At 38.1% G+C, this 16,304-nt stretch overlaps 1 protein-coding gene across 10 annotated transcripts in view; it reads right to left on the bottom strand.

Moving 5' to 3' along the window:
- NTS (neurotensin) overlaps positions 1-16,275 on the bottom strand; it is a 35,047-nt gene extending 18,772 nt beyond the window's left edge. For 2 of the 10 annotated variants that reach the window (XM_021385337.1, XM_021385338.1), the window contains exons 1-2: positions 15,587-16,275; positions 3,785-3,907 (exon numbers count right to left, since the gene is read on the bottom strand). Coding sequence is in view for 6 of the 10 variants with exons in the window: in XM_021385332.1 (XP_021241007.1) it covers positions 1,087-1,111 (25 nt within the window). In the remaining 4 variants the exon portion in view is untranslated. Of the gene's footprint in view, positions 1-1,086; positions 1,236-3,784; positions 5,660-15,586 lie in introns of all 10 variants that reach the window. The other 8 variants (XM_021385332.1, XM_021385331.1, XM_021385333.1 and 5 more) reach the window with 8 other exon arrangements.

Below are 16,304 nucleotides of genomic sequence, written 5' to 3'. Positions count from 1 at the left end.
AAGGAAGGAAGGAAGGAAGGAAGGAAGAAAGAAAGAAAGAAAGAAAGAAAGAAAGAAAGAAAGAAAGAAAGAAAGAAAGAAAGAAAGAAAGAAAGAAAGGAAAGAAAGAAAGAAAGAAGGAAGGAAGGAAAAAGAAAAGAAAGGAAGAAAGAAAAAGAAAGAAAGAAAGAAAAAGAGAAAGAAAAAACAGAATGAAAGAAAGAATGAGTAATAAGGGAGGGGTGGATGTATGGAAGGAAGGGAAGGGAGGAAAGAAGGGAGAGAGGAAGGAAGGAAGGAAGGAAGGAAATATTTATCACATTGTATGGGCTATGCTAGTCTGCCAGAAAGTTTTAGCTACAGCTCATCTGCCTCAGCACAGAGGTTAGATGGCCACTCACATTCCCCTCTAGTCCCATTTTCTATTATTTCCGTGATGTAGAAAGACCAATCTGCAGCTGATTTTGCTCTGTGGGTGTTCTGCAGTTCAGGCAGCTCTATGAATGAGAATCATATTTCATAGGTATTTTCTAGTGCCTACTCTCTGTCACAGATTTCCTCAATAGTGTAATTGCCAATATTCTTATGTAACTGGAATTTATAGGAATGACGTTTTATTTTTTCCTCAGGAAGAGGGCAATTGCCAGTTTCCCTGCCATTAAAAAAGATCACCTAATTGCTTTTAAAAAAACAATAATCCTGGAATTCTAATATTCGTGATTCCAAGGAAATGAATGTATATTATGTTATGAGCCATAATATTTTTCATAATTGCTCTGTTATCACCTGTTTAGTTGTTGTTGTTTTGTTGTTGCTGTTGTTTGTTTTGTTTTTCCCAAGAAAAATGTAAAAGCAGAAAAGTCAGTGTTAAAAGTCTTTGCTTTCTCATCACGTTGAATGTTCTTGACCTATTATCTTCAGATGCCCTGGATCAGGCACAACTGAGTTTGGACAATTACTTTTTTTTTCTCAGGAGAACTAAACTATCTTCTATTTCCCGGGTGTTCCTGTATTTACTTTTTCTAACTCTTTCCTACATCTGTAGCTTCTTGTATTCCTTACATACTAGTATTTTTAACCCTTTAAAGAATTAAGGCCTTAAATCACCTTGACTTCTCCAAGTCATCTTCATAGAAAGTTTTTCCTCATGAGAGATTGCTCTTGCAAGGGACTGTTCCCCAGAAGAACTTTTTTTTTAGAAAACAATTTCTTCTTAGACCTCTTTATCTCTCTCTTTCTTCCTAAGGATTTTGCAGCTAGGGAAGACATGTATAGCTTTTCATTAGTGTTGGTCCACTTGGGAATCTCACTTTATCTACTTGCTCTCAACATGTGATTTAAACAGTCTGTCCAGGCCCACAAATCATCTTCATTCACAACCATGAGGCATCTTAAGATAGTGAAACAATCAGGCAAATGGTAAATTCATGAAAGAACAGATACATTAACCTTTATTTACTTCATCACTGGAACATGAAACTACCATCTCTACATATGGATGACACCTAATACAAAAGCTGTGATCTCCAAACGGGAGAAAACCATTCTGCCATAGAAGATACTGATGATTATAATAAGGAAGAGTTATTGTTTCCAGTTAGCAGTCTTATGCCTTGGAAGCAAAAATAAGCCCAGTAAGAATAAATGGGTTCCAATTCAAGCTGTTCATTTTTTGATATTGTGTATTACTTTGCCTGAGATTTGTGTGTGTGTGTGTAGTTTTTGTTTGGAGGAGAGGGATGTTGTATCCAAACCTTGAAGGAGTTGTAACAAGTATGAAACTGGAAGATGAATCATTCTAGATTAGTTCATTTAGGAATTATTTCACAAGACAAAATTTTTAAGCAGCACACTGGCTCAGGATGCTAGTTCATCATAACAAATGCAAATTTGGTTGATTTAAGCTGCTTTGCCCCTACAGCATTTTGGCTACCAGCAGTTTAAGTTAATTTGCTTGATAGAAGACTGGTAACATTTATTTCTATCATGTCAGCTCAAGCAAAGCAGAAGAACATTTTGAAGCATAAAGCAGACACTGCAGATGAATTTCTCAGGTAGTTTAAGTCTGCAGTGTCACTTTCTTTGTTGCAAAATATGTCTAGGTTTTTTTGTTCAGTTTAGTCAGGACAGTGATGTTCAGATTTTAGTGTTCTGTGTTCATCTGTTGAAAATCTTAAGACCCTGGAGACCAGCTGTGCTGCTGCTGACAATGTCATAAAAAAACTGAGAGGTGAGGGAAGACGTTTCACACAGTGGATCATTCTGAAGTAAATAAAACAATAAGCATCCCCTCTATTTTAAACTCAATCTCCTTTAGCCATTTTGTGATATGACATTTGAAATTTGTCAGGTTGTGCACTTTAAGGAAACATTAAAGATCCAGTGGAATGATATTCAAATTTACTGTTGTAGAAAACAAAACAAAACTATAAGTAATCACATTATTATCTGAATCAGATTGTTTTTTAATACACAGCAAATCTGTGACACATTTTGCAATGAGTTGCAAATCAGCACAAACTTATACACCTCTAATAGCTAAGAAAGCATTTCTTCAAGTTTTAAAGTTCCAGCATCTGAAGCTGTGAAAGTGGCATTCCGTACAGCCTCTACATCTGAGGGCTACATGTTTGGCAAGGCTTTTATTCATGATACTTGACACTTCAAACAGCAACAGCATCTTAGTACCCCAAAGGACCACAGTTCTACACAGAACGTTTTAGGTGTCATCATCTCAACAGAATGATCTAAAGCCTCATTTCTTCTTTCAGTATATATATATATTAAGCATAGTCATTCCATTTGGAGACACTGAGATTCCCTAACCCTGACAAAATAGATTGTGTCTTTATGACTGTAAAGCAAGCATGGAATATATGCAGGAATATGTATGTACAGTTAAAATTGTTATGAACTGCTAAAATTGTGAACCTTTCAGTCATATACATGTGTAGCTGTTTGGGGATTGTTTAGGAGAAGTCATTTGGGATAAAATAGGCCAGAAGAAAACTATCTTCCCTCCTACTCCTACTTTCCATTTTTTTTTCTTTTACTGGTATTTTCATACCAGCGAGCAGTGCAGTTTAGAAGTGCCACCACAGTGTGTCATGGGAGTTATGCTTTGGACATCTCCTGCTTACTTTCACCTCTCAGCAGTGCATCCCCAGGCCAGACTGTATCTTCGTCATTTCTTGATTACACATTTTCTCCAAATACCCAAGTTAATCAATTTTTCATTTGTCTCCAGTGAACCATGAATATTTTAATGCAACTTTCAGCATGGAATATATACAATGGACATGGGTGAACAGCCTGATGTAACTCTATTGAAGACTGCGTATTCATGTGATTCACTGTTCATCAGAGTGATTCCGCTTGAAATTCTGTGCTAAATTGAAAGAGCGAAACGAAATTGATCTGAATTCAGAAGGGTGACTGTCTTTTTCCAATGATATTCTGATTTTGTCAGCAGTTGTTCTTCAGTTTTCCCTGTAACACGGCAACCAAATATATGTAGTATTCATTGTTATATTGCACTGGTTCAATTATATAATGTCAGTAGGAATTGGACTCTGCACTGTGAAATTATTGAAATTATTCTGTCTCTTAGGCCACCTTCACAAATTTCTTAAATAATCGCGCTGTTTCCTTGTACCCAAGAGACAGTTTCAATTCAACTAGTTACTTAGAAATCATACAGCCATGAAATGATCTTGTGTTAAAAATGCAGGGGAATATTTCCTTTGTGCACAGTAGAGAAGCAACATGTTATTATTACTGTAAATCAGTAAGATTATGCTGATACCTTCAATTTAGCCGGATACGGGTTCCTCACCAGGAGACCATAACAGGTTTCCTAACTATCAGTAACCTTTCTGTTTTCATAAGAGGAAGCCTCAGGAGTCAGTGACAGTCTTCCACAGTTCTGCTGTAGCATGAGAAAAAACAATCATGACCTCATTTTGTAGAAGTGTTTCCTGTATTTGTTTATTATTTTTACGTATCTTCCTTCTTCAGAAAATTTCATTAAGCAGGGTATTTTTACTTAAATTTATTATTCATATACAAGGTGCTTGGCATCACCATTTATGAGTAAATCATTTAAAAATTGTTAGATTTGATTGCTCTTGCTGTATTAGTTATCTTTAGAACCAAAATATGAATTCAGTGAGCTCTGGTTTCCATACTGTGCCAGCATCCACATTCCAAATCTACACTCTTTCTGCAGCACCCATCCTATGAGGGATGGAAAGCATCTATGTAATTTGCACATCTGTAAGCTGAAATTTGCATGTGTAGCATTTAAGAAATTCCTTGGAGACCGAAAAGCAGACATCCCAATAAAGAAAGACTGGGTGGTAATAAGAATATTTTACAACAACAAACAAAAGCAATGAATCATTTGCAAATACACGCGCACACACACACACACACACACACACACACACACACACACACACAAATCAAAACAACAACAACAAGCCAAACTAAACGAAAAAACAAAGAAAGTAGCCTTTCTGAAAAAATAAATTCAGGCTTTGCATCTGAAGAATATTTTGCATTTGCATAGCACCTTTCAATTTCTGTGCTTTACAAGCATTAATTAACTAAAGCTGTGTCTAAACTAGTATGCAGCTATAAGTATATATTGCTCTGGAAAAAAAAAACTGTCATCATCAGCAGCAGGCTATACCAGCCTTGTAGCCTTGTTTGTATTGGTAAGGCTTATCACTGGGACTGCTGAAGAGATGCAACCTTTACCCCAATTACTTATCGAAATCATCAAGAGCAGAGCATCCTGCTCCTGGCCAGGTGTCATGATAGTAGTTCCGCATGTGCGATCACCATCCATTTCCAAGCTTTGATTTACTCTTTTTTCTCTCCCCAGCTTCTTCCCAATAGAAATACATTAGACTAGCAAAAGAACAGTAGTGCTGTTTTCACTGCAGGTAAACTAGGGGATTCAGGTAGCATAGGGTGCTCACACCCCAGTTTAGCACGGTGATGTCAGCCATACCTTGTGCTGCAGACATGATCTCAGCTTCAGACCACACCCCTTGTGCATTGATTAGTGCTGCTGGAGCCATGTTTAATTGAGACCCAGAGGCCACTGTTTTCTAATCACTAGATGATGTAGCCCCAATCCTGCAGACACTTTCATACATGTTTAATTCTATGATGAACAGCATGACTCAAGTGCTGAAACACTAGCTTGCCTGTATCTGTAAATTTCAAGTACCCACAGTGAAGAACGTGAACTTTTGGTCTAAACAGTGAGTCCTGGATTGCAACTCTTCATTTTAATGAGATACTTCTGACATTCTTTGGGCATTAACTGAAAATGTATTAACAATCCAATGTTAAAAGTAGGTTTAAAGAATATTAAGTGTACCTGGTGGTCCATTGCAACATTTCACATTGTTGGTTTAGGTAAAACTAAAATTTTTCAAAGTCAAGAATAAAAATTTAGGGTAAAACAGCAAACTTCTTTTCCTTTTGCTCCTTGTTCCCAGCCTCCCCTGGATGAACAAGTGCTCTGGCTGTACTCACTGGTAACTGGAGATGTAGACTGGTATTCACTGTTAGGGCTAAAAAGCACAGCTGCAGTGGTCTCACTGTGTAGGGCCGTACCTATATGAGCAATGCAACTTGTTGGAAGTACACCTCTCTGCCCCTGTTTCTGCAGAAATCATCAAAGGGAAAAGATTTGTTTATGCAGATGAGAGATGAGGTCCCTCTGCTGTGGGAAAAGACATTTGAGGTCCTAATGAAGAAAGAATAATGTTAGATAGCATCACTATAGAGCTAAGGGGCATGTAGAAAGTATGAAGAAATTCAAAAACTTAACAGGTGTGGCATTTTATCTTTAACAGGTTTATACAGGTACAACAAGTGTAGGTAGCTTCGACTCTTTACAGTCCAAAGCTGCTGGAGGATGTGCATCATGAACAGAGAGAATTATCCTCTGTATAGGTTTTCAGGTGTTCAGCTCATATTTACCTTAATAGAGAATACAACATAGTACTGGTCAACTTTACTAGCCTAAAAATCACTTCAGAAGTTTCTCAGAAACATTAGAGATAAGGATTTGGCCATTATTTTCGTATTTGTTTAGAATGGGTAGTTCAGATATAATTCTGACTTTATCAGGTAAGCCAGTGCTGGGTGATCCTGTACATTTTCTTTTAGTGGAATAGGCTTGCAGTTGTGCTTGGAAATGCTTGCAGCGTGCAGGCAGCAGCATCATCACTGCATAGAGGCCTTGCACCAGAGGTAGATTCCACAAATAGTTCTGACAGTAGTTTTTATTCTTCACTAGGTAAAAGGAGAGGGCACTTGTTTGCCACATGTAACAACACACTGCTATTATCTGTCACGTATATTTGCAGCGCTGAATTTGCACCTTTGCATATAAGCTTCAGCGGCAGATTCTTGCCAGCTCATACCCTTTGTGGTTATAGAATTGACTGTACATCAGTCCTGGTCATAGATTTATGCACCTAACCAACTAGGTCTATTTTGAACAGACCTTCAAGTCATTACACAGGCCTACATGGTCGATCATAGTCACAGTCAGGGATTGACTATCTTCCTTCTAATTCTATACCTTCTAGCACAAGGGAGCTATTTTTAAATAATATAAGTAACCTTACTCATTAAAATCAGTGGGAGCTAATAATCTAAGCAACTTTGTGGATTTGGACCTGAGGCAATGCTAAGTCAAAAGTGTCAATACCTCTTTGTTACATAAATATAATCCTTTTATACTGCTTGTCAGTAATATGGATACTGGCCACCAGCAGGATGGGGCAGAAACCAAAGAGTACATTCATTTTATCCTCTAGAGTTGAGGTCCCTGGGCCCTGGGTGATTTTCTTGATGAAACAATAATTAAACAATTAGTTGGGGAAAATAAGTCCTTGATGAAGAGGCACAGAATAGTTACGCAGAAGTGACCATTTATGAGGATGCAAGTCTACTCCATTGTAAGAAATCCTACCCTAGTCCAATCCACAGTGACATCTTCAGAAGATGTAAGTCTTGATATATGTATATCTCTGCTATGTAAACTGTTTCTTCCTGGTGCTTCTTTTTGGTTTATCAGATTCAGTCACGCATCCCATTTGGCTTTGCACCCTTTGAAAATCTTCCCGTTATTGGCTAGCTTCCAATGTTATCTCTTAGTTTGAATATAGGTCATAAACATTCAGACATGTCAAATCTTCCTAAATCTCCTTAGAGATCTATTCCCCTTATTGGAGCTAATGCTAAATCTGTCAAAGCAAATATGACTCAAATTTCTGAAGGACATAGACAGTTTTAAATGTATAATTAAATCTGGAATAGGCAAAGGGTCAGAAAATACGGTATAAAATATATTGCCCCTTCAGGACAGTAGGTTCAATATATTTTTGGTGGGGTTTTTTTTGTTTTGTTTTGTTTTTGTTTTGTTTTTGTGGTAGGTGATGGTTTGGTTTGGTTTTGGTTTATTTTTCTTTTCTGTGTCTTAAATTGGTCGTATTTGCAGTGCTTTATTCTGAAGTTAACAACAGGTTGATCTTAAGTCAATGTTCTGTCGAATAAATTTGCCTTCCAGTTAGGATGAAAGTAAGAAATTCTTTTGAGTATGAATTACTGACCAGTCTCAGGAGGTTTGTTCTTTTCTCGTAAAGGAGAGAAACATTCATCATTCACTGTTCCCGAGATCAGTCCTTCCTAACACATTTGCAGTTGTTCATTTGTGTAAGAAGGCCTTGATCAGAAAAAAACTCCCACTGGCTTCAATGCAGAAGCTTCAAAAAAGCACCTAAAATGTGAATTTAATTGTTTCCAGGTATTACATCATATGCAGATTCCAACTGTCCTGAATTTTTTTTTTTTTTTTTTTTTTGTAAATAAGAAATGTAGTGAGAGAAAGATTTAGAAGCTGTTTTAGCCTAGAATTTTCATGTGTTGTCTATTAAGAAGCTTTCTTATTCTTCACAATACACTGATTTCCCTTAAAATAATTCATGAACTGGCAGTATGCCAGTATAAGATTGTGAAACAGGAGCTTTCTGCCACTGTGGAATTACCTGTGATACTTTCCATCTTCCCCTACATGATACAGGATTGAGGGGTGTAAATCTTTGTTACTGTCCTGCATGAAAATAGACTTCAGGGATGGAGATATTTTGTCATTTAGGGAAGGTTTGCGCATGTTTCATGTGTGGCTAGTGTCTCAGAAGAGAGAAAGTTTGTGTATCTGGTCCACATGTGAGCTGACATCTGGAGAGGATCTTTCTCCCCATGCAGAAAGATGAGAACAGGCATGCTGGAAATGTGCATCAGGAAAACAGTGTCAAGGATTTTAGTGTAAAGTTGAAAAGTGATAGGCTTAATGGGTGCAGGTACTGACAGGATCTCAGGAACTAGCATTAAAGAACACGAGAACTCCCTCTCTAATGACTAGAGTAGTGTACACCTCCAGGGGGCATGTATTTCAGATGTTTGTCTCTAAAAGATGTTCAACAGACAAATGAATACTCAGAGACTTGTTTCTTTCTGAAAATCATTTTCAGTTGCAAAGGTCAGTTTTTCTAAATGCTGTCAAATTACTTGAAATTACTTAAAAATGAGTTTCTCTCTTGAAGTGTTAAATAGTGCCCCTAACTTGGATAATGAACAAATTGCTCCAGCTTAATTGAGTAAGAGACTTTAGAAATATCAGGTGAAAAGTAAAATATTAACCCAAAATATGTATTTATCTGGGGAATCAGATCTGGCCATGATCCTCTCAGCAATTTAATGACTTTCAGAAAATGTTTATTCAGATGTGTTTATAACACTATACTGTATGTAAATCCCCCCCCCCCAAAAAAAAAAAAAAAAGTATTTTTTGGAATATTTTTAAACAAGGAAAATTATTTTTATGTGTTTATGCCTTCTCAATTTCTAAAACTCTTCCAGGAATTGGAAATTTCCTTGGTGTACCTAGTGTATTTCCAACGTGTTTTGTAATGGGTACAATCTCAGCTAGGTCTCCTGGAGCTGTTCTCAGATCTATTTTAGGTTTTCTGATAAAGCCTTTATGTCAATTATCGGTGACCCAGACACAGCAGCTTGGGACACAGTAGTTCATCCAAACTGCTTTATTAGATGTAGATGCCACAATAGTCAGAGCTGCTTCTAAGTCAGACACTTACACCAAAGAATATAACCACAAAACGCTATTGTAGCATGCCATATGAACTGCTGTGAAAAGTAATTATATATTTCATAAGAGGATTAAAAATAAAAAAAAAAAGTAAAGGAGGGTATTAGATGGATCATTTAGCTCTATCTGATGTTTCCATGATTACTGTGCAGTTCTGGAAGAGCTGAGAATTTAACTCATGTCTCTTAACACATTTTAATCAAAATTATAGAGTGAAGAAAAAAGATTACTAAGCTGCTGGAGAAAAAAATAAACATAAGGAAAGCAATTGTTTTGTTATGTTTTGTTATATCCACTTGTTAACAGAAGAACTGGTCTACTACACCAAATGCCTTACTGGTGTCACATTCTATCCCCGATACCCATCCTGCACTGGTAGATTTTTAGGGTAAGAACAAGGCAAGTAAGAGGTAGTCTTTTTACTCCCTACATCATGTAATCAGCAGTTTAAGTACATTTGGAGCTGAAAACTTGTTTAGTCCATTATATTTAACTTGTTTACTCCATTATATTTAATAGTCCTACAATAGACAGGTTTTTCATTCATATACCTCAATTTTTGAATAATTTCCTTCAACTATTATTGCAGACTGTTCAGGTGCCTAAATGACAAACATTTGTACCATTACAGAAAGAGTGGGAACATATAAGGGAGGAGAGTGTTGTAAATGGAAAAAAGATGGTCAGTTGAATCACAGGACATCAGCTCAGTACGTAATGAAAGCAAGGACAGAAAGAGATTTGGGGCTGAATGAATGATGTGCTGACTAGCAGTCCTGCAGAGACAGAGTATGACTCCACATCTGGGGAGTTGCTCCCTGCCTTGAGACCGAATTAAGTTCATGGTTAGGGGTTCTTGGGGCTTGTAGAATGTGAAACTAGTACTGTATCTGAAATAATGAATAAAAACCTACTTACAGAGGAGAAAGCTGTCTGTTTTGTTTACTGCTGTGTTAAAGTAAGGAAAATCCTTACATGGAAGTCCTCCACAGGGAGCTGAGGTGATGCGCTGGCTGGATCCAATCTGCAATTTGTAACCTACAAGATTCCTGCAGTGAGGGCTATGTCATTGACTGTTAGGGAATGCAGGAGGGCTATGCCAATGACTGTAAAGGTTTAGAAACAAATGCACAGAGATGAGACTTAGGAAAATGGTGATTCTTATGACCCCTAGTAGCCATGTGAACAGTGGTTTTGCATAGTTGCTTTTTGAATTCACTCATTTCTGCCTTCCAGGTCAGAGTTTGCAGTCAAAGGGCAGTTCTGTGATTTACAAGGGCTGCTCCAAAAGTAATGCCTCCTTTTTTATTATGTTTGCATATGACATCAGAGACAAATGCTGGTGATACAGCAGTAGTTAAACCTTTCCACCAATATTCCGTTACATTTTGTTGCTGTGTGACAGGTGGTAGCAGAGGGGCAGTCTGTCAAAATGGCATCTGACATAGAGGTGCATATGAAGCAAAGGCGTGTAATTGAATTCCTCCATGGGGAAAAAATGACACCCCCTGACATTCATCGACACTTACTGAACGTTGATGGAGACAAACTATGGTTGTTATCCCAGTGAGGTGGGGGTAGAACATTTCATCAGTGGTGATAGCACCATTAAAGACAACCACATTCCAGACGGCCATGCACAGCTGTCAAACCATGACATGAAAAGCATCTCGATCAGCTCATCCTTGCAGATCAGAGGTTTATGACCAGGGAACTGTGTACAGAGCCGAATATCAGCTTCAATGCATTGGAAACAATGGTGGAAATGTTGGAATATGACAAAGTTTGCACCAAGTGGGTGCCATGAATGCTCACATGGGAACAGAAAGAATGTCATATGCAGAATCTATTGAACCAATAAGAGTCTGAAGGTGACAGTTTCCTGGATCACATCATTGGTGGTGGTGGGATGTGGTGTCACCACTATGAACCAGAGTAAAAATGGGAGTCTGTGGAGTCCATGTGAATTCACCACTGAAGAAAATGTTCAAGATGCAGCCCTTAGCAGGTAAAGTGATGCATACTGTTTTGGGATAGGAAAGGGGTGATCCTTCTGGATTTCCTGGAACCTGGACAAACCATCAACTCTGACCACTACATGGTGACACGGACTAAGCTGAACACTCAAACTTCCAGAGTCAGCCAGAGAAGACAACCTTTTTCTTTAAGGCCCAATACCAGTCTGAACATGGTGGAACACATTTCCAGTCTTCATTGGACTGCCCTAAAACACACACTGTATAGTCCAGATTTAGTGCTTTCTGACTTCCACCTGTTTGGGCTGATGGAAGATGGACTGCATAGGCAAAAATTTTCTGGCAATGCCACCATCATAGTAGCTGTGAAACAGTGGGTCATCTCCATTGGTGCAGTCTCTTGTTCATTGCTGGCAAAAATGCACAGCTAATATAGGTGGCTATGATGAAAAACAGTGTTTTGTAGCTGATAATTTGCTCTATCAGATAGTTTTATTGTGCTCTTTGTATCTGTTGTAGTTTCCAAGGAAATAAATAGGAGTCATTAGTTTTGGAGCAACTATAATATTTTAACCTTGCTGTCTGATTATTGCTTTCTGCAGGCCCTTGTATTTACACTGTAAGAAATCACTGTTTCTATTTTTTCTCCATAATATAGATTTATCTCATAGTAATCACATATTCACAATTTTTCATATTGAAGAGTTATTTCTAATTGATTTCTCATCATATATTAAGCTATTCTGTATCTTAAAACTCTCACTGCCATTAGTTGTCCCCCTTTTCCTCATAATACTACATTCTTTTTCAGGTGGTTTACCTGCTATATTCAAATTGTACGCTCAAAATGAATGTTTACAGTATCATAATGAGCTTCTCAGCTTCATTACCGATTTCTTCCTGAATAGTTACTGTTTTTCTTTAGCCAATTGAGCTGAGGTCATCAACATGGCCTTTACATGTCAGTTTATCATCAGCCACCAGTTTTCTGAGTCTCTCTTGCAAATTTTCGCACATAAACTGAAAAGCACAAATCCATGAGCTCTCTGAGGATGCATCACCTGGTTTCCTGCATTTAAACCAGCTGGAATCCCAGCACTGAGCTTTCCCTCTTACCCTATTGGACCATTTAGTCTAGTGTCACATATTCATACACTTGGCTGCACTTAAAGCAGACAGATGTGTTTATGATGTTGTAAAATGAGGCTGCCAGAGTGCTAGAAGCAGACTATGCATAGTAATCTCGAGCAAGGAATGGGTAATTTATTCTGTTTCTAAGGGAGCTTTTGCTGCTTCCATGGAGGTGCTCACTGCTGCTGTCAGAATGAAATCCCACAATGTGGCTGAGCCAATCTAGCTGCTCAGCTTTGCTCAGATGGGAAGTCCTCCTCCCACATCTCTTGGTGACTTGGTCTTTTTTCTCTCCTTGCATGCTATTACTGACAATTATCAGGCACCTCAATAAGCCAATTTAACTAGTTAGCACAGCAAAAAAACTGTTTATTCACTTTCCTGTGTCAACAGTTTTCCATTCATTTAAAAAGTGAAATGATGTAAGCACAAAGCCTGTTGACAACTGGATCTGACACAAGGAAAGAATCAGGAGTCTGCTCAGTGGGAGTGGAAAGAGACCTCCAGACTTTTTAGGGCAGCAAGACATTAGGTTAGATGAAGTCATTTCATTTGAATCCACTCTGAGCTGCCAAGCTATCCTACCACATAGCCAAATGGGGAGGTCTTGTGCCTTCCCTTTCTTTCTGATTCTTTCTTTTGCTTTGCTCCATCTCTTTCCTTCTTTTTGTCCTACTTCGGGTTCAACTCCTCCCTTCATCAGCTTTGGAAATCATACTGTCTGACTGATCTTGTTTGATCCTGAGGTAAGCCAACTCACAGCATCAATCTGTCCAAAACAGACAGAACAAACTCTTGTTGCTGGGTTGGAATTCGAGTGAGTTACTTCAGCTTTCCAAGAGATTGGACGAGGTCCCAGAGGCTATGTGACATAGGTACTGGAACCAAGTGGTGGGTACGAGGGAAGAAAGGGAATGGGAGTGCAGTAGCACCTCTGTTCTTCATTGCATGTAAAAAGTTAATTTGGCTCTTTGCATTCTCTGAAATTTACCTGTAGACTGATATGGTTAAAGCTGGATTGCACATCTCTGTGCTGCAGGGTTTTTGCCAAAAGAATGAGTAAAATGCTTACTGTGAGCTGCTTAGGAAGATGGCAAAATAAACTGTTTAGTTTGTTAGCCTTAAGCTTTCTGATCAAGCACCAAAGATTTGCATCCAGATTCATTATTCATTAAGCTTATCTTAGTATCTTATCTAAGATACTCTAATGTCTACAGATCCTTTTCTTTCTCCATTAAATATCAGAGTGAATTGTTGACTAGTTTTTCTTAGGATTTTAAGTCCACTACATACACATTTTATGGGTTGTTTAAAAAAAAAAAAACACAAAAAAAAAACACAAAAAAAACCCACAAAAAAAACCACAAAAAACCACCATCATCACCACCAACAAAAAACCTATACCTGCAAACTGAACTGGCTGTCATTCATTCCTTACTTCACCTAAGGGGAAGATACTATATGATTTGGCTGAGCAGAGCAGCTCATGGTTTAAAAAATGGGATGTTACCAGATATTTGTCTTTTACTTTTTACATGAACAGAGAATGATTAGAAGGTGATTGTGCTCAAGACTTGAGCTGTGGCTGTTTTTTTTATATCCCTATGGCATGCTGGGAAGGGCCCTGGTCTGGAATGTTGGCCCAATGTTCTTGGAAGATCAGAACTGTAGTTTAAAGAAAACTAAGGACGTGTACATACAAATGCAGAAAGTCTGAGGTGCTTTGGAAGTTTAAGAGCAAGCTAACTAAACTGTTGTGTCAACACTGCCTACAAAATTAACCTGTCCCTCCAACAAGTTTGGCTGCTCTCTGCTCCAGTCAGAATTTGGTTTATGTGCTGAAGAACATAAGTTCATTTCCCTTCTATTCCATTTTCTTATGTTTCTGTGCATGTATTTGTATAAACTCAGTAAGTCCTTTTGCTCTTTATGATACTTTTGTCTGGGGTTCCATAGATTAATTGAATACCAAATGAAACAGTATGTATTCACTTATTTATGGTTTACTACATGTCTTGTATCATATTTTTTTTATTTTTTTATTTTTGTTATTCTTGCTGTTGTTGTTGGTTGGTTTTGGTTTTGTTTTGTTTTCAAAGAGCAATGCTCCTTGTTCTTAGGATGCTGTCCTTTATCAGACAGTCACTCACTTTATTCCTGGTTTTGGTTAGCTTAATTGGGACTGAGAACTTCCTCTTCTCCCTCAGCTGTGGGGAAAATGTCTGCTTCTTAGTGCTAGAGTCTTTCTTACAAATCATTGTATAGCTACGTGAATGCAGCATTATGATTTACTTGCATAAAGGGAGCCAGTTCCCACATTAGATAAACTTAGTTTTGAAGTATTTTGCATTTTCTAGTAGAAGAGGAACAATTTACATTGTATTTTAATATTTCAATAAATTAAAATTGTGAGAAGACTATTCAAGAGTAATAAAAACGACTACATATATAGCCAGGTTCTCATTTATTTTTGTAATTAAGAAAAAAATGAATATTATTCTACAGATAAAGCTATTTCACTTTACCTCTGCTGAGAAAAATTGTTATTTGAATATTAATTGTTCTCCAGGAAATCTTACACTGATTTGATTTTTATGCCAAGTATGCCTTGAACTTCTGTTAGGGACTGAAAAAATTTCCCTGTCTTTTAAATATGAGAAAGTCCCCTCTTCATGGTACATACAACCTGAGAAAGCAAAAGGAAAGACTTCTACAGACTTAATGTGTTTGGGCTTATATATTCATAATGCCAAAAGCAGACTGCTTAAAGTCTGCTCTGGCGGCAAGATGAGAAATCTGAAAGTTTCATTTCTGCTTCCTTATTTTTATGTTGTTTGGATGATTACCCAAACAAGGCTTTTAAGAGACTTCCACCCCTCTCTTTGTAGTCAGAGCTCAGAGAATTTAGAGACTTGGGACTGAACTGAAAATATGTGGGGCATTCCCAGCACTGCCAGTAATAGGTAACCCATGAAATGGGCCTTTGCTTTGTTTTCTCCAGTCTGCTGTGAATATCTTGACTGAGGGAAGAAAGGGGAATTTTAGAAAAAGAAAAGGCCTGTTTCAGATAACTCCTCAGGTCTGGTTGACTACTATCCAATCATTCTTTGCCACCCCACCACCACCATCACCTCAGTTAATAATTCAGTACCCTATTATGTTGCACATTTGGTCATCCACATAAAGAATTTGCCCTGTAATATGTGGAGGGGAAAAAAAAAAAAGAAAGAAAGAATGGAAAGAAAAAAAGAGAAGAGAAAAGAAGATACAAATAGAAAAATAGAAATTTACATCTAATATATACCTGTTAAAATAAATGTACAAAGTAGAGGACTAGAGCGTGCTGTGCTGGGAGCTTCCTGTTCCAGGACCCTCACCTACCGGCAGCAGCCTTTTGGTTCCTCCTTCCCATGCTCCGCTCCAAATGAAGTTGAAGAGGGGGAGAAAGAGAAAAAAAAATAAAAAGTTGATTTCCTTCTGAAATTTTACTACGAATCCCTCGTTCCTAGAGCGTTCCAGCAGACAGGAACTGTAGTGTGCATTAATTTCCCTTTTGGCGAAGCCAGCTCAAAATAATAACAAAAAAGGACCTGCAACATCCAAGTACGAGCTGAACCTTAAGTGCTGCTGCCTCGCTTGTTCTCTGCTATGCCACGCTTACGAGTTAGTCGGAGGCCGTTTTAGCCACACAAAGGTCTACAAAGTCTTTCATGCATATACATACTTCAAAATCTAGGGAGAGCAGAGGGGCCACAGAGGTCTAGCTTTATCCCTTCATCTTCCCATTACTTGTCCAACACCTTGTAAAGAGGTACTGCTCCTTGATCTGAAAGGCAGGTTATTATGTACTGAGAACTGGTGTGGCAACTGTTGCCAGCCCTTCATTAACGCTGGTGTTTAGCCGAACGACTTGACCTGAAGTGGCTGGAGCCTCCCGGGGAAAGTTTTCAATCCTTTTGTTGTGTTTTTTTTGCAGAGTTCCCCACCGGAGCAAAACCCCTTCTCTCCCATTTGCTGGCTGG

The sequence above is a fragment of the Numida meleagris genome, chromosome 1 (genome assembly GCF_002078875.1).
Source record: "Numida meleagris isolate 19003 breed g44 Domestic line chromosome 1, NumMel1.0, whole genome shotgun sequence".
Lineage (NCBI taxonomy): Eukaryota > Metazoa > Chordata > Aves > Galliformes > Numididae > Numida > Numida meleagris.
This window is presented reverse-complemented; position numbering and strand designations above follow the sequence as displayed.